A 20457-nucleotide genomic window follows, 5' to 3' on the forward strand; every position below is an offset into this window, starting at 1 on the left:
AGACCAAAAGAAGATTGCAAAACATGCCCAGCTCCTAACCTAGTTCTAGTCCTATAGCTATAGGATTGCTACGTACATAATTTCAGAGATTAAAATTAACTAAACAGCATTAGACTGATGATGTGATAAGATTAAACAATTAATTAATCATCTCAGATCAACTGCATATATTTTTCTTCTTCAATCTCTCCTTGATCAAGCCTTTTGTGTTGTTATCCAAAAATATGATCACCTTCTTGTATAGGGCCCTAATTAGAAACAGGTGGGTGATCTCAGGAAAGAAGCTGATTGCGGGAATATTTCGTTATTTGATACTGTGTGCAGGGCGGCTGTGGCGACTTGAAAACGACCGTGACTATTCAGGCAGGAAGAAAATCATCATGAGGGGAAAGCAGGTTTCAGGAAGAGCCATGTTGGTGCTATGTCTTGCAAGTTTTCTTGCAGGATCACTGTTTTGTGCTAGCCGCATGACATGGACCACTCAACCATCTTCTGATCCGAACAAAGAAGCTCATCAATTTCCCATCATTTCCAACCAGTTGAAGAAGCTAGAGGCCTCTGTCAAACAAGATTGTGATCACAAGCGGGTAAGTATTATTACTCTCATCAATAGTCAACAATATACGTTATAGATGCTGTTATTCATTTTTCAATGTGATGAGACAGTTCACGTGTAAGTTAACACATGCAATCTCGATATCCTTCATAGATCAATTGGAAAGTTGATTCTGCATCTTCTTTTCATTCGTTTTTCAACTGAGTCAATGTGACATCTTGCTTATTTATTTTCTTCTTCTTTCCCCTTTTTGAATCAGAAATTGGTTGAAGGAAAATCGGAAGATGTCATTATGGGGGAGGTGACAAAAACCCATCAAGCTATCCTGTAAACTCTATACAACAATTTCTCTCTCTCTCTCTCTCTCTCTCTCTCTCTCTCTCTCTCTCTCTCTCTCTCTCTCTCTCTCTCTTCATACATTCGTTATATATAGTAGATTAATCTTATTAACTCTTCTCTTCTTGTTTATAAATTATATTGAAAAAACAGATCACTGGATAAAACAATTTCAAGGTTGGAAACGGAATTAGCAGCAGCAAGAGCAAACCAAAGATTAGATGGACAAGTCAAGTTAGACGGAGCATCAAACAAAGCCAGTCCTCCTAAACAAAAAGCTTTTGTTGTCATTGGAATCAACACAGCTTTTAGCAGCAAGAAACGACGAAAAACAGTTCGAGAAACCTGGATGCCTAAAGGTGGTTGTTATAAATTTCCAAAGAAAGAACATATCAATGTTAATGGAATGGATTTATAATTTATATATGCGGTGGGTGCAGGAGGTGAGCTAAAGAAGCTGGAGGAGGAGAAAGGGATAGTTATAAGGTTCGTGATAGGGCAGAGTGCCAAGCCGGGGGGCATGCTTGATAGAGCAATTGAAGCAGAAGAGGCAGAGCACAAGGACTTCCTTAGGCTCAACCACGTGGAGGGCTACCACGAGCTCTCCACCAAGACCCGCTTGTATTTCTCCACTGCCATCTCCATTTGGGATGCTGACTTTTATGTTAAGGTCGACGATGATGTCCATGTTAATCTCGGTATGTAAATACTTTTGCTAGCTACACGCCTACAACTAAATTCAGTCAACAAATTCAAAAGAATATTAATTGGGTTTGAACTTTGATTTGGTGCAGGAATGCTAGTGAGTGCACTTGCAAGCCACCGGTCCAAACCCAGAATTTATATTGGCTGCATGAAGTCGGGCCCAGTTCTTTTTCACAAGTGAGAATATTTTTCACTTCTTCTTCTCTTCCTTCCAAAGAATTAGAATCTAGCTAAATGAGATTAATTAAGAAAACAAGAATGTAATATTACAAATTGTGGGTGCAGAGGGGTCAAATATCACGAGCCAGAGTATTGGAAATTTGGTGAAGAAGGAAACAAGTATTTCAGGCATGCCACTGGCCAAATCTATGCTATCTCTAAGGACCTGGCTGCCTACATCTCCATAAATCTGTGAGCACATTTTAATCACTCACTTTGTTTTTCCTTTTTATTTCTTTGGTTGGGCTGCAATTAACAATAACATATGCATTGTACATTTTCAGGCCCATATTGCATAGGTATGCCAATGAGGATGTATCATTGGGCGCCTGGTTAATTGGGCTTGAAGTTGAACACGTGGACGACCGTTCCATGTGTTGTGGAACCCCTACAGGTATTCTTTACTTTACTTTTGACATAAATAGACTGATGCGACAATTTTTTATTTGGTGTGGATGAATAATGTCCAAATGAAATACTACCATACCATATCACTTTGATTGGTGTCTTGTGTTACTCATGGTGAATTACTCAAGTAAAGGGATGATTAATGATGTCGTTAGTGATGTGACGATAGTTGAATTTGTGTTATGTGGAAAAATATATATATGTACAGAATGCGAAAGGAGGGCAGAAGCAGGTAATGTATGCGTGGCGTCATTCGATTGGAAGTGCAGCGGGATATGTGATTCTGTGGAAAGGATGAAAGACGTGCATAACTTGTGCGGGGAGGGAAATGGTGCTGTTTGGAACATTAATCTTTGATTTCAATACCTATTAATATTATATATATATATATATATATATATATGGTCTACTCTAGAGACTAAAGATGAAAATAGAGAGAGAGTGATAGAGTTACAAAATCCTCGCCAACTTTATTAATTTTTTTGAAAGATTTTGTGTACCTCTTTTGTCTTGTTTGTTTTACATTTTAGTGACACTAATGTTATAATGGAATAAATATGAGGGATATGCATTGCAATATTCTTATGTTAGTTTTTATTTATTTTTAATAAATACTGCTTGGCTTGACTCTTGAGAGCATTTTTAATCAATATGTTAAATTGTCACATGAACATGAAATAACAAAAACTGAAGGTTAAAATTGCTCTAACCGAGTAGTCAAGTCTTACATGAATTTGAAGATTAGAAGAGATATTTCAAAAATAACATACCAAAAAGCTTGATGTCAAATATTATTTTAATATTTTTTTTAGTCTGTACCCTATTATCATTTACTCTCTTTTAAAACTTTATATATTATATGAGCCCCAATTGTTTTTAAAAACATAATAAAATAATATGATATTTGACATTTCGGATGGAGTTCAATTTGTTTCGAAGTGCCAAATTACCACATAAGTCATCAAATTCAAATTTAATATTCTGCATTTAACATCTGCGTGGAGAAGGAGATGCTCTAATAGTAAATCAGTAACAGATAAAGTGTTTTTATTTAAGCAAATTTGTGTATTGTGAATGAAACTTTGATTTGCCTGTAAACAGAAAATAAATCCTGAGTCGCTCAATAATTGGAAAGAAGAAGCTCGGAGTCGGAGAAACAAAAGCAAACAAGAGATAAAACCAAAATAATTACTCATCATGCTATAGGTATAGGGTGGTCGGGTCGGGGTAGTGGTGGGGTCAGATAAATACATGTGTAGGGCCAAAAAGGTCCAAAAGGGTTTTGCAAAGAAGAGTTTATTGGTCCAAGAATACCGAAGACCGAAGACCGAAGACCGACTTTTGTTTTCCCATAGAAATTAAATACGATTATAAATATGAATTAAAAAGAAAAGAAAAGAAAAAGAAAAGTGGGAAAGTGGGAATAGAAAAGGAAACAGAAGGCGAAGAAAAATGAGGAACCGCCATACGAAACCTTGGGATTTTAGAATTTCTCCTTCTATCCTTCTCTCCTTCTCCTTATAAATAAGACTCGTAAATAAAAAAAGTAAGAAATAGCAAAGCAAAAACGCAGCAGTTGAAGAAAGATTTACAAGAAGCGCTTTCCCTTCCTCCCCCTCTTGTTTATCTAGATAGATTAATCTAATAGTCTTTATAATAAAAAGATTGCAAGACTGATTTATTATTAGCGACCGATTTCCCTCTCCTCTCCTCTCGTCTCTCTTCTTATTTATTTATTTCTTTATTTGTGAATGTGTGTGAAGAAGTTTTGAGAGAGAGTTTTGAATTTAAAACACAACAGCAGAAGCAGAAGCAGCAGCAAATCAGTAACAAAACTAAACACAGTACCAAATACGAAACCAGATCTACTATGGTCATGACCGAGAGACCTTCTAAGCGGCTCAGGAGGAGGGTGACCGCTGATCTCCCGGACTTTTTCACCTTCCCTCAGCCCCACAGCGACGTCGTTCCCCCACAGCCCTTCCGTGAGAGCGTCCGCAGCTTCCTCATTCGTCACGCGCACGTCACGTGCCCATCCTCCTCGTTGTTCCCGTCCTTGGTCACCTCACAGATCTCGCTCCGGGTCGGGCATCCGGGCGACCCGACCGCCGTTCTTCCCTTGGACGTCGTAGAGGAGGACGTCACCCGCTCCAGACGATCCGTCTACTGCGACCAGTGCCGAGTCGTTGGTGAGTCCACTCACCCACTCTCTCTCTCTCTCTCTCTCTCTCTCTCTCTCTCTCTCTCTCTCTCTCTCTCTCTCTCATAGACGTAGATATACGTACTTTCAGATGGATGCTTTGCTTTACTCTCACTCGCTTTTTTGTTTTTGTTCGTAGAATATGTATTTTTATTTTGAGCTTTGGATAATGTTTTACGTTTGCTTTCTTTAACAAAAATTTTACGTTTGCTTCCTTTGACAAAAATACAAACAATAGGTTGGAGTGGGCATCCGGTGTGCAAAAAACGATACCATTTCATAATAAGAAGAGGCGCTGGGACTTGTGAGACTGAGATTCCCTTGCACCAGCAGCAGCAACAACAATACAACAACAACAACAAAAGTAACAACTGTTGCAATTCTATGAGTGCGACAATGGAGGATACGGATGATGTTGAAGAGTGGGCGTATCTTCAACTTCATGATAATACTCATCTTCTCCATGCCGTCATTCACTCCAACGGCTTTGCCCACCTTCTAACCCTCAACGGCAGACAAGGAGGCTCCACCCTTCTCTCTGGCCGTCACATTTTGGATTTGTGGGATAGGCTCTGTCAAACCCTCTGTGTCAGGTCTATAATTCCTTCCTTACTTGCCTTTACTTCAAGTCATTGTCAAAATTATAATCATTCTCGTTGTTATAATTATTTTTTGATCGAGACATAAATGGGAAGTGATACTGAATTGCATTACATGTTTTGAACTTGAACAATGAACAGGAAAGTTAGTGTGATGGATGTTTCGAAGAAGTATGGGATGGAGTATCGATTGCTGCACACAATCATCAATGGCCATTCTTGGTATGGAGATTGGGGCTATGAATTTGGTGCTGGGAGCTATGCTCTCACTCAAGATTCTTACCACAAAGCAGTGGATACCCTGTCCAGCTTGCCTTTGCACCCTTTTCTATTCCAACCGAGGAGACCCCGGACTCGCATGCAGTCTGTTATTGCTTTTTACCAATCTTTATCCGACACCCAACTCCCAACAATCAAGGATCTTTTTACATACATGTTGAGTCTCATCCATAGATCTCGCAAGCCCACATCGTGTAAGAAACCCCAGCATCACACTTCCAATGCTTTATGTGCATGGACGGCCAATGATGTCGAACATGTGCAACAAGCTATGATCAAGCTGCTACTTGCAGCAGTTGGTGTTGGAGAGGATAGCTGGGTGTCAAAGCGTGCCCTCAGGGCCGCATTGTACAAGAGTTCCTCTCCGGAGCTTCTTGATTACAGCCTTAAACACCTGGGAGGGAAGTTGGCAGCCAATGGTATGGTAATTAAGGCCCGATGCAGTCCCGCTTCAATTGATGTAGAATACAGGTAAAGAGACCAGCATTGTTTGGTTCAATTGCTTTTGTCAACTTATACATGCTTTGAGTCCTGACACTCATTATGGTAACAGGCTTGAGCCATTGATTATTGGGAACGTTGATGGATCCGAGGATTTGAATTATCCATCGGAAGAGCAAATCCTCTGTGACCTCAAATTTTTATATGATTCCATTATCCACCCTGACACCATGCTAAGCTATACACCTCAAGCGATGAGGGAACGTGTTATTGACGCAGCAACTAAGCTTCTCGATTGCAAGCAATTTGTGAAGGACTACATGCCTGATAAAATGGCAGCGGAAAGCTCCTGTGGCATTCACCTCTGGTGTCATGTGGTGCTTTCAGATGAAGCCAAAGATGATTTGGTCCTGCCTCCAGAACTGATTGTCTTGCCCTTGAATGCAACCGTTGCTGACCTTAAAAGGGAAGCTACCATGGCCTTCCAGGAAGTATATGCCATGTTTAAGAGGTTTGAAGTTGAGGAATTGCTTGAATATGGCTCTATAAATGATTCATTTACAGTGAAACTTCTGGTTGGAACATGTGGCTCGATTCGTTTAAAAGGGAGATGCCCTGCAAAACATGGGCTTAACCGTTTCCGGATGGAGAGAGGACTTGAAAGCTGGACCGTTGATTGCACATGTGGGGCCAAGGATGATGATGGGGAGAGGATGTTGGCTTGTGATACATGTGGTGTTTGGCAGCACACAAGGTGTGCCGGGATTCATAGCTCTGATGCGATCCCTGCAAGGTTTGTTTGCATGAGATGTGTAATCTCATACCGCAAGAAAAGCCAAAACACCAATGATCCTGCCAAGGAAGCTAATATTAGTGTCCCCTTCTCCAACACAACTTGCAGAGCTAAGGCATCTGCAACTGATAGTCCAAGCGTTGCATCAAACATGAACATGACATTTAGTGTACTTTGATTGTAATATTAACCTTATGTACATATGACATTTGGTAGGGGGCAGATTTTTTCACGTTTTAGGAGTTCTTTGCGAACTTTGCCCCATCGCCTCATTTTGAGAGGAGTTTTTTTGTCTTTGTATATAGCTCAATGAAAAAGAAAAAACAAATATTTATTGTGTTACCAAAATTTTCAGTCCTGGTTACTGACCTTGAAAAATGCAATAGGTACAGAATTACCTCTTCATTCCCCTACTCTTTGATCAGAATTCTTACCTGTTTTCTCGGGCTGTTTTAAGAAAACATTTCTAGCTTCTAAGTTAGTGACATGGGGTTCTGTCCTAGAAAGAGAAAGATGTTTAACGGCTGTGCACAGACCAGTATACTTGGTAACAACTTGTTTGTACACACTCAGCAACCTCTCCACATCTCCAATTGTCAAATCCCCAGCTTCTTTGTCCATATAAGGGTAATTTGACGCACCTGTAGTTTTCAATAGAATGTTTAGATGGAATATAACAACCAAAAGTATAACAAACGAATATTTCTAATGATTGATACATTTATCTGCATAGTGTTGGATGGAACATAACAACCAAATAATTTTATCCCCTTCTATCCGCATACCTAACTCCTATTATTTAAAGTTCATATTAGAAAAAATTATTACTTAAAAACAAGTAAAAACGAGAGGGAAAGAACAATTGAAGTTGCACATTATGTCTCTTTAAGGGGACAACTCGATGGCTAAAGTCATGCGGTTCTTTCACAATGGTTGGTATTGGTTGCATGTATTGTACTATGTAATATAGAAAGGAAAGAAAAAATTATACCATATAAGCTTGTGATTTGATGATGTTCAATCACAACGCATTATCTTAGTAATCCTACACCAATTAAAATTATCTGGTGGATTCAAACACCACAACTAAGGACTGAAGAAAGGGTAACCTTTAGGAAAATTAACAATATAGTTTGAAACTTACCACTTGTTTCTTTATCATGTGATCTTGCTGAAGGGCCAGGATCGGTCTGGCCTTGCGAGGTTGTCCTTTCTTCCAAAGTGGGCGTGGCTTCCTTTTCTGTCTCTTTATTGGTCATTCTTGCTGCTTGCATGCTCTCTTCAAATTCGATTTCATCGATAGAAAGAGATTTAGCATTTAACTCAAAAATAAATGTTTTGGCTGAGACAAGATTGGTGAGGTAATAGGCTGCTTCAGACACAAGTTTTGTCTGCCTTCGATATAACTGAATGAATTTGAGGTTGGAATGCAACTGTGGAGGATTGGCCTGTTAGTACAAAGACAAAAGACTTAGTAACTTGTGATGCAGCACAAGGGAAATCAAGCTACAGCTAAGGGGACATTTCTTCTAAGACTTGAAATGATTCATCAACATCAAACACCAAATTCTTAATTAAATAACTCAAAAGTCAAAACAAGTGCGAACACCTAAGGCACACGAATATAGATGTAGCCATGAAGGATTCTATCAGACTAAGAATTATTAATTTGTTGATAAGCCACTAATTTTACTATAGTACTCTACATGATCCTGGACAGTAAGAGAATATTATCCAATGACTTAATCAATTTGTATGTGGTAAGAAAAACATTATTCTAATGTTGCTAAGAAGACAAGCAATATTAAGAAAAGACCATATTCTAGCGCACACAGCAGGACCAAACAAATGAACTAAAGAAAAAGAGAGAAGTTTATATTTCGGGCATGTGAAGGCACAATTTTCAAATATAGTATCACATCAAAATGTTAAAAGTTGAAAAACATAGGAACCATAGTTAACAACTGGACATGATTAATAGAATGGCTTATTACCAAGGAGAGCTTGCCTTGATCATAACATATATAAGGACAGGAAGAAAGTCATCAGCTCCTGCCAGTACATGATTTTCTGACATTGATGCATTCAACAATAAATTGTTGATGACCTTGCAACAATTCATAACACACAGAAGCTTCTCACGAGGGGCTTTGAAAGCATTAATTTTCTGCAATTCTTTTTCTGCAAGCTGAATAAAAAGAGAATTATGTCCTTGCTGCTTATCAGGAATAAGTCAAATATCTTCGTCCAAAAAAAAAAAAAAAAAGAATAAGTCACATATCAATGTAAAAACGAAAACAAGAAAGGATGACTTAAATTGATAACAAAAAAACACAAGAGTGAAACTAACTAAAGCAATTATAAAACACTTTTACGAATCTAGTTCTCTGAATGGCCATTCATCTTCATAACACCAATCTATTCAACAAACATCTGAGAGGGAGGAGGCTATTATCCAAGATTCTACACATTATTCAAACCAACGAAGTTCTTTTAAGAGTATTTATTATCTCCAACTAAATGTAATCAGATAACTTATTTGTATGCATCCGTGGAACGAAATCATAACATATGTCACTTTTAAATAAATGTATGCTACGTCCTGTTTGTAGTCTAGATTTCTATCTACTGCTATTGAAATCAATGTATGATGCACTTAAATTCCATTACTTTCATACCTCTCATGTATGTGGTTTATATATCTATAACGTGTGACACACAAAGTGATCCAAAAGTACAAAGTGAGAAATAAGCACCATCCCTCTACAAAGTAATAAGGGGAAGGAAAAAAAAAAGGAAAGAGCAGTAATATCCTTTTTGCTTATACGTAACAAACGGTTGAAATCAAAAGCTGTTACAAGTTTGAACCTAAGCTGCAAACATATACATGTGCTTAACTTAAAATTTTGAATTCCACATTATACACATTCTTTCATATTTTAGTTGTGTGCAGGCAGGGAAACAAGGCTGTTGTTTTGGTGTTTTTAGTTCATAAAGGGAATCAGACCTCCTCTGTTAAAAAATGAAACAATTTCAGTTCTAAATACTACCATTTCTCAGCAAATGTTGTCTACTGAACACGGTCACTCAAACTGAAAACACAAGGTGAAATAATCAATCTTGAACTGGGAAATTAAGTTTCACTTTATTCAAGGTTCCAGGTAGCTATAACCATTGAGATAGAAACTAAAACTGTGAGCATAAATGACATGTCTCTTATGGTCAATTCACGTTTTCAAGAAAAGCACGCAAAACCAAGCATGTGGCTGGAAATCATCACCTTAGAATATAATGACTCTACTATAATGTATCGCATCACATCAACGATAACATAATCATGAAACTAACAGCACTAAATCTAAAATTAAAAGCAATGTACTAAGCATGGTATTGGTATAATTAAATGGAAATAAATATAAACTAACTACCAACACAGTGCCAAAAATAATTTGCACCCCCAACAATCAGAGTAAATGCAGCAAGCATACCAGCCATGAAGCTTCATTGCGTAGAACTGCTGGAATATCCAAATGCTCAGGCTTCAAGAAGGTCTGCAACAAGTGTATTTTCTGCGAGGTTTCAAGGTCAATCTTTACATCCTCGGGAGTAGAAGAAAAGGTCCGGGAGAACAATTTTGTCATGACATATTTCTCCAAACCCTGCAGTTGCAATTATAGGAAAACACAAATCAAACTGAATATCTCACATAAAAGTACAAATTGGTGGTACACGCTACATTGTCCTCCCTTAATTTTAATCACATTTGGTTCTTACGCCGTGTTTTTTGTTTGGATAATAGTTTAACAAGTATGAACTAGAAAGGAGGGAAAGGGAATTCAATGATCAAAAAAGGAACTTTCTTTTTTCGGGTGAAGCTAATTGTCAGAATCTTAAGAAAATCCACATAAACTAAACTAGATCCATCCACAGTGTTTGAAACAAGCATCGAGAAGTTAACAAATAAGAGCAGGCAGAGAGTACCTCCATTGCACAATCAACCTCCTGATCAGTGGCACCTGCCCACAATGGATGATCCCTAATAGCATCTTCCATTGTTGTGTAGAATTCTTGAACCTTTTTGCCGTCATTTTCAGGGTTGGCCGCGTAAAACGAAAATGAGACAATAAAGCTAACGAAGAAAAAAGAAAAGGGATACAGTCTATGAATGAAACCAAACAATACAAATATGTATGAGTATGAATTAGGGTTTGAGCTCTAAAGTACCTTTTGATGGATCGGACGAGATCGAGGGAAGCAGGGTTTCGCATTCGATCGAGAAAATCATAGAAGATAGCCGAAGAGGATGAAGATCCCTCCATTCTCTTTGAACTCTTTGATTGATATGAAATTGAGACCAATTTAGAGGAGCACTGCCGCCAACAACACCATCACCGGCAATCTCTATCTGGAGAATTTGACAGAAACAGAATATGGTGGTGGAAGAGGTTAGAAGAAGCAGCATAGTATAAGTCGTTAATAAGACCGACAACTGTTTAAGGAGAGAGAGAGAGGGAGAAGAAGGAAGAATGGTAGGTTTGGCACGTGACCCCCACGTTTTTCTTGCTGGTTGCTTGTTGTTAAGGGTTAAATACTTTATGGGTGAGCATTATTACCGAAAACCCGATCGAACCGGCCGAATTGGACTGTTATAGGTGGTTTGATTTGGTTTTTATATTAAAAATTTAAAAACTGGGCGAATTGGCTTTTAACCCGGTTAGACCGGTTTTATTTTACTGCGAACCGCTGAAAACCGGACCTGACCTAGTATTTTAATTATATTAATTAAAAATAATACACGTGTCAGAGGATGATTAGTGGATTGTATGGCATATCCTACTCCTTCCTACACCATATTGAGATTCTACTGCAGGGGCTTTTTTTCTTCTTGCAGCTACAAACGGACTGGGCTGTCATAAAGGGCAAATGGATGAAATTATCCCATGTGCCTGAGTTCAAAGATCAAGCCCCAAAAATGATTTGAAATGATAGAGAATCCTTAGGAAACACCTTGGTTCCTTCACCAATAAAAATAATAACAGCTTACAGATAAATTTTCTAGCTTGGCATGAGAAGCTTGTGGCAAGGGAGCAAAATTGTCATGAGTTTAGCACTGAAGAGAAAACTAAGTGTTCTTGGGGAAAAGGGGTATTAAGGTAGGAGATGAAAAGTTTGTAGAGAGGTTTGGCTGAGAATAAGGAAAAAAAGAGGAATGGGTGGCTTGAGTATTATGTCCGGTAGCTTGACAGTGACTTTGTCAAATGCTAGAGCAGCCTGCAAGAAGGGGGAAAAATGGAGAGGAGGATGAACAGAGCACGAATTTGCTAGGTGTTGCAGGTGAGAGAGGAAGCTTGCTCTCTAAAATGTGGGTTGTTTTTTTGGTTGGATAGAAGAGGCATTCTTTTATAGCTGCTGAAAGCTATCTTTTTTCAAGAAACCCTAATGGTTTAAATCCAATTTGGCCAAGCTTTTTCCTTCCTTTCTCCTCCATTTCTTTGACTTATCATACTCTGGCAAAAATCACATCTGCCCAATCTCACAAAATCAGGAATTTTTGGGAGCTCAATGCTCTTCCCGCAGCTGCCTTTGTGGAGAATTCCTATTCCCAACCATCTTCTTCCTTCCTTTTCCTTCCTTCTTCCATGGCTAGGTCTGATGATGGAAAGAGAATGGGCATATATGCTGGTTCAAAGAGCGGTTCTCCTCTGTGCGCCAATATCCTTTAGTCCCTTGGGTGTCGTTTGCTTGAAACTTGCTCCCTTCCCATGTGCTGGAACCTCCCAACAACTTTGTATAATGGACCTTCAGACTTCCCCTTCGTGGCTTTTGTTTTTCCAGCCAAGTGCTGGGGCTCTTGTAGCTCATTATGGTGATTGTATAGGCAAAGGTGATTCATTAAGTAAGTGGGCTTTCTTTATCAAACGTTTGGGCTTTTTGGTTGAGTCAATAGGCTATTTTGGTTGGGCTATTTTTGTTTGGAGTGATGGGCTATTCTTTTCTCTCTTGTACTCACCCACATGTTTGGGCCTATGAAATGGGCTTGAGTCTCGAGGCTCCCAAGCAACCCGGAACTTCCATTTCTCAACCCATCAATGGGCCTCATGACAATTTATTACTATCCATACCACAACCCACTCAAGCAAGCCTCGGTATTTGAGTGGCTTGGGCCCATTTAAGCTTGCGGCGTGATTGGGTGTGAAATAATAATTCATTGCTTGGTGTGGCGTGTCGCTTGGCGTGCTTCAATTTTATCATCCTTGAAGAGGGACACGGTGCTTAGTTTAGCATGGGCTTGTATTTTAGAATATTATCTCAGTCCTTGGCATGACAAATTATTTATTTAGCATGGCATGTGGACCTGACTTGTATATGACGAGCATTCGTGTACTCCGATATGACTTTTCTTAATACAGTATCATATTGGACCAAAAACTTATTTAGGCCCAACCATTGACTTTTTTGGGCCTCAACATCCGCAAAACCCTAAAGTGATCTGAAGGGCTTTGAATTTTTTTCACTACTGCGCCTCTTTCTTCCTCTTAGTCTCAGTCACCCAACTCTCTCTCCTCTGCCTCTCTTTTTTTTCCAGATTTTCTCACACGATCTCTCAGTCACTCTCTGTCTCTCACTCGCTCTCTCTCATCACTGAACTCTCTCGCCTCTGCCTCTCTCAATTCCTCTCAAGTTCCTCTTTTTTTTTTCTTTTTTTCTTTCCAGATTTTTCTTACCCGATCTCTCAGTCACTCAGTCTCTTAGTCACTCTCTCTCTCACCCGCTCTCTCTCAATCACTCACTCTATCTCTCTCACCCACTTTGACTCTCATCTCCCTCAGCCAGTTTCGCTATCTCTCTCTCTCTCTCTCTCTCTCTCTCTCTCTCTCAGCCACTCTTGCTCTCTGTCAGCGGCTCTTTCTCGCTCTCTCTCAGTTTGAGGTATTAATATGTGTAAACCCTAATTAAAAAAATTTAGGGATTTGACCATTTTTGTTAAGTCTATTTATTTGATCTGACTTTGTTGTGATTTTTGGTGGACAGAATTGATTTTGGGATCATAGGAAACGATTGGCTTGCTCTAAGTAATTTATCTAATCTGGCTATATTGTTGTTTGATTTATTTCTGGTAATATCTAGGATCATAGAATTGATTTTTGGACAAAAGTGATTTTTTTGTTGCTGTTTGATTTATTTGTGGTTTTCAGTTGTTGTTTTATTTGTTATTTTTTGTAGTAGTTTTATTTGTTATTTGTGGTTGCTTTTTTATTTGTAGTTTACACACAAAAATTATTTATGTTAGATATTGAGTAATAATTTAAGTTTTATGATTATTGTAAAATTGCATTTCGGATTTCATGTCATTTAAGCTTTATTATGACATTAATAATTTAAGCTTTATTTGCGATTTCATTTCGGATTTTTGAAAATTGCATCATTCAATAATGTGATTTGGTAGATATTGAGTAATAATTTAAGTTTTGTGATTATTATAATGTCATACTAAATTTGGCACCAATACGCATAGACTAAAGGCATAAATAAGAGGTTAGAAAAGCGGAATTATTAAATAATATGATTTGGAAGATATACAATATTTGTATTTTAGTTGCTGCTTTATTTGTAGTTTACAGAAAATATTGATGTTAATGCTTATTGTTTTTGGTTATTGAAGCATTAAATATTTTTATTTTTTTAGGGTATTATTAAGTTAATGGAAGGAGAATCTGAAACCCCTGTTTCAACTAACTCATCACCACCATCAGCCCTTCCACAATCAGCCCCTCCACACCCTCCACAATCAGCCCCTGGCATTTTAGGAAAAAGAAAGCCTTGTAAGAGCGCTTCGAGGGTTTGGGATCATTTTACAAAGATAAAGTAGGAGAGTGATACTAGCAAGCCTAGATGCATATGCAAGTACTGTAAAAAGGACTATGCTGTAAGGTCTTAATAAGCTATAAAATCAAATATACTAACCTTGATTCTCAGCTGCCATTGTCCAGAATAATCGTAGGAATTAGAAAGATCTTCTCCAAGAAACCAACACTGTATGCTTATTCTGATGGGGTGAATATCTGATAGCTAAAACGTGTGTTGTTGGTTCTGGAGGGAGCTCTCTATTTATATGCATATATCTCTTAGAGTTTTTCCCATCAAGGAACTCTAAGAGATGTCCTTAATGCAGTAGATATTGGAGTCTCAATCCTAATAGAATTAGGAATCCCAAAGGCTTTAGATTTCTGTTTAACATATTATCCAAAGCTGCTGGTTGAGTAAGTCTTTGAGTTCTTGATTAACTTGGAGTCCTAGCAATCCCTCAGTGATTAGAAGATCACTTTAAGGAGTCAAAGACGTATTACCATCTTACATTCTCCCACTTGATCAATAATCACTTGAGACTCAAAGTTAACCTCTTAATGGCCATGTAGAACTCATCACTTCTCTATTCCAAAATCAAGCCGCTGTCATTATCAAGGTTTCACATGGAACTGTCGAAGTTCATTGGATATATAACATCCAAGACTTTTACAATCACACATATGAACCTTTGAAAACACATAAGGCTTCCAACTGGATTGAGATTGAGAAACTGTTGTGATTGAACTGTAAGAATGTTAGATAATCACAACTGTTCTTTGCTCGCCCTTACAAGACTGCTAAGGTCTTTTATCAAAAGATACTTGATTAACTCATTCATGGATGCAAACAGCAAAAAACCAAAAGCTAGCACTCTTGCAGTTTGTACTTTAAACCATTTGTTAAAACACATAACGACAATATATAAAGAATGAAAAACTCCATACTTATATTATCAACTGTCATACAAAATTAAAATAACTAAAGAAATTATAAACTGTAAACTCTTGCTCCCACTGACTCCAACTGACTTTAAGCATCAAAACTCACTAACAGACCCATGCTATTAACATGCCTATGAAAAACATGGTTAGGCAGAGCTTTATTAAGAGGGTCTACAATCATAAGGTCTGTACCAATATGACTCAAAGCTGTTTGACCATCTCGAATCTTTTCCTTGGCTGATAGAAACTTCAACTGCAGATGCCTCATTCTTGATGATCTTTTATTTCCTTTTGCAAAAAATACTGCTGCACTATTGTCATTCCACAATTGTATAGGTCTCTGCACAGAATCTACAACTTTCAACATAGACATGAAGTTCTTAAGCCACATTGTCATAGAGGTGGCTTCATAAATTGCCAAAAATTCTGCTTGCATGGTTGAAGTCGACACATATTGCTGCTTAACAGTTTTCCAAGCTACTGCTCCTCCTGCAAACATAAACACTACACTTGATGTGCACTTTTTGGTATCCAAACAACCAGCAAAATCAGCATCTCCATATCATTCCAGTCGCAAATCATCCACTCTTCTATAAACCAGTTTGTATTCCTTAGTTCTTTGCAGATATCTTAACACCTTCTTACCTGCAACCCAATGAGCTTGTCCTGAATTTGATTGAAACCTTCCAAGAACACTAATATAGAAAGCAAGGTCAGGTCTGGTACACACTTGTGCATACATTAAGCTTCCTACTAATGATTCATAAGGTTTATCCCTCATCCCATTCTTCTCTTGCTCAGTCTTAGGGGACTGATCACTGCTCAGTTTGTCACCCTTTGACATAGGCACATCACAACCTGTGCAATTTTCCATGTTGAATCTCTTGAGTATTCTTTCAACATAGCCTTTCTGAGATAAACCAAGTAACTTTCTTTCTCTGTCCCTTCTAATTTCTGTTCCATTAAACTTCATATAAATGCATTCATCCAGTGGATTATCAACAAAACCTTGAGATTTCACTACTTCATCAAATTTCAAATACCACTGCCTTGATGCTTGTTTTAAACCGTAGATAGATTTATGCAGTTTGCAGACTAGATCTTCTTCCCCTTTTAAAACAAAACCATCTGATTGCTTCATGTAGATCTCTTCATCCAGGTTCCCATTTAAAAAAGTTGTCTTAACATCCATTTGATGGAGGTGTAGATCAAAGTGTGCTACCAAAGCCATTATCACCCTAAATGAATCCTTGGTAGAAACTGGAGAAAAAGTTTCATTGTAGTCCACCCCTTCCTGTTGAGTGTAGCCTTTTGCCACTAGTCTGGCCTTGTATCTATCAATTTTTCCTTGTGGATTTTTCTTTGTTTTATAAACCCACTTGCAGCCTATAGGTATACAAATCTGTGGCAATTTGACAAGTTTCCAAATTCCATTCTTGCTCATTGAATCAAGTTCAGATTCCATAGCTGCCATCCAAAATTCACATCTGTCACTTTCTACAGCTTGTTTGAAAGTCACAGGATCCTCCAAGTTGTTGATATCTTGTTCAGCTTCTTGCAAATAAACGTGATAGTCATTTGACAAAGCTGGCCTTCTAGGTCTTTGAGACCTTCTTAGTTCTTGGTTATGAGGTTGTGCATTGGATTACTTTGTTAACAAAAGGAATTATTGTAGTCTTATTTCCTTTTTTTTCTTTTACTGCAAGTTCCTGATGCTCTAATATTTCATCAAACTCAAATTCGACACTTTCATTTTATGTATTCTCCTCCTCAATGAAGATTGCCCTTTTGTCTCTACAAACCTTGTATTGTGCTTTGGACAGTAAAATCTGTAGCTTTTTGTCCTGTCTGGATACCCCACAAAATAACAACTAACTGTCTTTGAGTCAAGCTTCTTTTGCATTGGATTATAGAGTTTTACTTCTGCTCTACATCCCCTAGTTCTCAAGTGATTAAAACTTGGTTTTCTATTGCACCAAATTTCATAAGGAGTTCTGTCAAAACTTTTAGTAGGTGTTCTATTAAGCAAATAATTTGCTGTCTTCAAGGCTTCTCCCCATAAGAAATTTGGTAGTGCTGTGCAGCACATCATGCTTCTCACCATTTCTATCAGAGTTCTATTTCTTCTTTCTGAAACACCGTTTTGCTGTGGTGTTCCAGGATTTGTGTACTGAGCCACAATCCCTTCATGTTGCAAGAAAATGGCAAAAGGTCCTGGACTTCTACCTTTCTCAGTGAATTTTCCATAGAATTCTCCACCTCTATTAGACCTTACTACCTTTATCTTTGAATCTAATTGCTTTTCCACTTCAGCTTTGTAAACTTTAAACATGTCTAAGGCTTTTGATTTTTCTGTTATCAAATACACTTATCCATACCTTGAGAAATCATCTGTGAAAGTTATAAAATATTTATAACCATCATGTGTATCGATTGGAAAAGGTCCACATATATCTGTATGTATAATCTCCAGCAATTTTTCACTCCTTATTGCTCCTTTCTTTTGCAAGTTCGTCATTTTTCCTTTTGCACATTCAATACAGACTTTATCTTTATCATGGTGATTAAGTGGTGGCAACATAGATTTTTGCTTAAGAGGTTCATCCTTTCTTTTTAGATATGTCCAAGTCTTCTATGCCAAAGTGTTTATGATTCTTCTGTTTTTAACTGTTTTGTGCTTATCACATTTAATCTTGCAGTGCTTTGATTTGGAGAATTGCAGTTTAGACGATACATTCCATCAACAATAAAGCCATTGCCAACTAAACTTTTATTTCTGAAAATAGAGAATCCAAACTTATCAAACTCGAACTGTAAGTTTGATTGAACAAGCTTACTAACTGATAAAAGGTTCCTTGTCATAATAGGAACATAAACTGCATCTACTAAATCCAAAACAAAACCAGAATCCAAAACAAGACTAGCTAAACCAATAAATTCTACTTTGACTCTTTCTCCATTTCCCACGAACACCTTCAAGTCATCCATGCTTGGCACCCTCCCTACAAAGAATTATCCACATGAACCGTTGCACCACTGTCTAACCACCATGAATCAGATAAAACTTCAACTATATTAGACTCATAAACCGCTGAAACAAAATTCTTCTTACCTTTTCCCTTCTGTTTTTCTAGCCAATGTTTATACCTTCTGCAGTCTCTCTTCATATGTCCAAATTTTCTGCAGAAGAAACACTTGAGGCCTACTGGATTCAGTCCTTTTGAATCTTCTTCCTTCTTATTTTTCTTGCATGTAGTTTTGTTCTTAACAATCTCTTTGGCTTTTGGTTTGGCTTCCTGTACAAAGTTGACATGTTCCTCAGCTTTTTCCTTCCTTATATTTTGCTCTTCCTGCACACAGATGCTTATGAGGTCTGTTATTGTCCAGATTTCCTTTTGAGCCACATATGTGCTTTTGAGATGTCTAAAAACATTTGGCAGAGAATTAATAGCAAGTGTACCATCATTGTCTCGTCTACATTGACATTGAGTGCCTTCAATTTGTTCCCAATCTCAAGCATATTGAGTATATGAGTCCTAACACTGCCCTCTCCGTTGTATTTGACATTAGTGAGTTGCCCCATCAATGTACCTATCTCAGCCTTCTTTGATTCCTGGAAAAACTCCCCAATGGACCTAAGAAACTGTTTTGCATTTTCAGATGCTGTTATGCTCCCCTTAACAGATGGAGAAATTGACCTCTTCATTATCAGGATAGCCATCTTATTTGCCTTGACCCATTTGGCATACTTAGTCTTAACTTCTAGAGATGCATTAGCAGCAGGTACAGCAGAAGCATCTTCTTCCAAAGCCATTTCATAGTCAAGCAATCCTAGAGCAATTTCCAAGTCCTTTTTCCATTTCTCATAGTCTGAGCCATGAGAGTCTCAATCGAGTTGTGGTTAACTGAAAACATATAAACATGTATACTTAAAACTTTAAATTAAATATTTTCGATCCTCACCTTTAGGTAGAGATTCATTCATATTTGTCAACCACTGAGGTATGAAAAATACAAACTTCTTTTGAACAAAACCTTCCTTATCTTTGGATAAGAAAATTTTCATACTAGTTTGTATGCTTCATATCCCATGTTGTTCTGCCACAAGTGCACAATCTTGATCGTGAACTTTAGAATGTATAGACCTTGCAGTTCATTGAGTTTGCTTTAGCTTACTCAATATACTGTTAGAGATATGCATTCAACGATCAATGCTTTCTCTTGTCACGACAAAATGATAATCTTTATACTGTTATCGTGCCAAGCTTTTCTGAAAACTGTTTTGAAACTTGACAGTTTGTAGAAATTGATTTTCTTGATTCTTGATTCTTGAAAAATTGGTTATGTAAGAGATATATAACTTAAGCTCTGATACCACATGTAAGTTCTTAATAAGCTATAAAATTAAATATACTAACCTTGATTCTCAGCTGCCATTGTCCAGAATAATCGTAGGAATTAGAAAGATCTTCTCCAAGAAACCAACACTGTATGCTTATTCTGATGGGGTGAATATCTGATAGCTAAAACGTGTGTTATTGGTTCTGGAGGGAGCTCTCTATTTATATGCATATATCTCTTAGAGTTTTGCCCATCAAGGAACTCTAAGAGATGTCCTTAATGCAGTAGATATTGGAGTCTCAATCCTAATAGAATTAGGAATCCCAAAGGCTTCAGATTTCTGTTTAACATATTATCCAAAGCTGCTGGTTGAGTAAGTCTTTGAGTTCTTGATTAACTTGGGGTCCTAGCAATTCCTCAGTGATTAGAAGATCACTTTAAGGAGTCAAAGACGTTTTACAATCTTACACACGCATGTAATGGTAAAAGGAATGGCAAATCCACTTTGTGGCACCATTTGAGAAGTCAATGTAAGAATTTTCCATTGAGACATGAGAAGAAACAAAAAGTCGCATCTTTGATTATCTGTTGCAAGCAAATTCATTAAAATAAAATAAAAAATGAAAAAACTGTAGCCAAAAAAAAAAAAAAAAAAAGTGCGTTTCAGTTCAAATTTTTAAAAGGCTATGTATCTATACAACCTCGTTACTGCTGTTGACCAAAAAAAAAAAAAATCATCGTTACTGTGCGAGGTTATATAAAACAAAAAATAGGTCAGATGCGTTGTCTTT

At 37.6% G+C, this 20457-nt stretch overlaps 3 protein-coding genes across 4 annotated transcripts; 2 read left to right on the top strand and 1 right to left on the bottom strand.

The window, feature by feature from the left end:
* LOC117636378 (probable beta-1,3-galactosyltransferase 8) lies at positions 1-2803 on the top strand. The gene is made up of 8 exons (XM_034370852.1): positions 1-587; positions 816-883; positions 1046-1251; positions 1333-1590; positions 1687-1774; positions 1883-2008; positions 2101-2210; positions 2433-2803. The coding sequence occupies exons 1-8, from the start codon at positions 225-227 to the stop codon at positions 2579-2581; spliced, it is 1368 nt and encodes a 455-aa protein (XP_034226743.1). The 5' UTR covers positions 1-224; the 3' UTR covers positions 2582-2803.
* An 873-nt stretch (positions 2804-3676) lies between these two features.
* LOC117636377 (PHD finger protein At1g33420) lies at positions 3677-6878 on the top strand. The gene is made up of 4 exons (XM_034370851.1): positions 3677-4413; positions 4663-5017; positions 5165-5773; positions 5856-6878. Exons 1-4 carry the CDS (start codon positions 4095-4097, stop codon positions 6712-6714), a joined length of 2142 nt encoding a protein of 713 aa, XP_034226742.1. The 5' UTR covers positions 3677-4094; the 3' UTR covers positions 6715-6878.
* LOC117636379 (vacuolar protein sorting-associated protein 9A-like) lies at positions 6847-11037 on the bottom strand. Of its 2 annotated transcripts, none has more exons than XM_034370853.1 (6): positions 10761-11037; positions 10518-10665; positions 10025-10195; positions 8545-8724; positions 7681-7984; positions 6847-7177 (listed from the first exon to the last, which is right to left on the bottom strand). In XM_034370853.1, the coding sequence occupies exons 1-6, from the start codon at positions 10853-10855 to the stop codon at positions 6939-6941; spliced, it is 1137 nt and encodes a 378-aa protein (XP_034226744.1). In that variant the 5' UTR covers positions 10856-11037; the 3' UTR covers positions 6847-6938. The 2 variants fall into 2 exon arrangements, with proteins under 2 accessions (XP_034226744.1, XP_034226745.1); XM_034370854.1 differs by having other exon boundaries at positions 10518-10610; positions 10761-10877.
* Between the last annotated feature and the right edge of the window lie 9420 nt (positions 11038-20457).

This window comes from Prunus dulcis, chromosome 8 (assembly GCF_902201215.1).
Source record: "Prunus dulcis chromosome 8, ALMONDv2, whole genome shotgun sequence".
In the NCBI taxonomy this organism is placed as follows: domain Eukaryota; kingdom Viridiplantae; phylum Streptophyta; class Magnoliopsida; order Rosales; family Rosaceae; genus Prunus; species Prunus dulcis.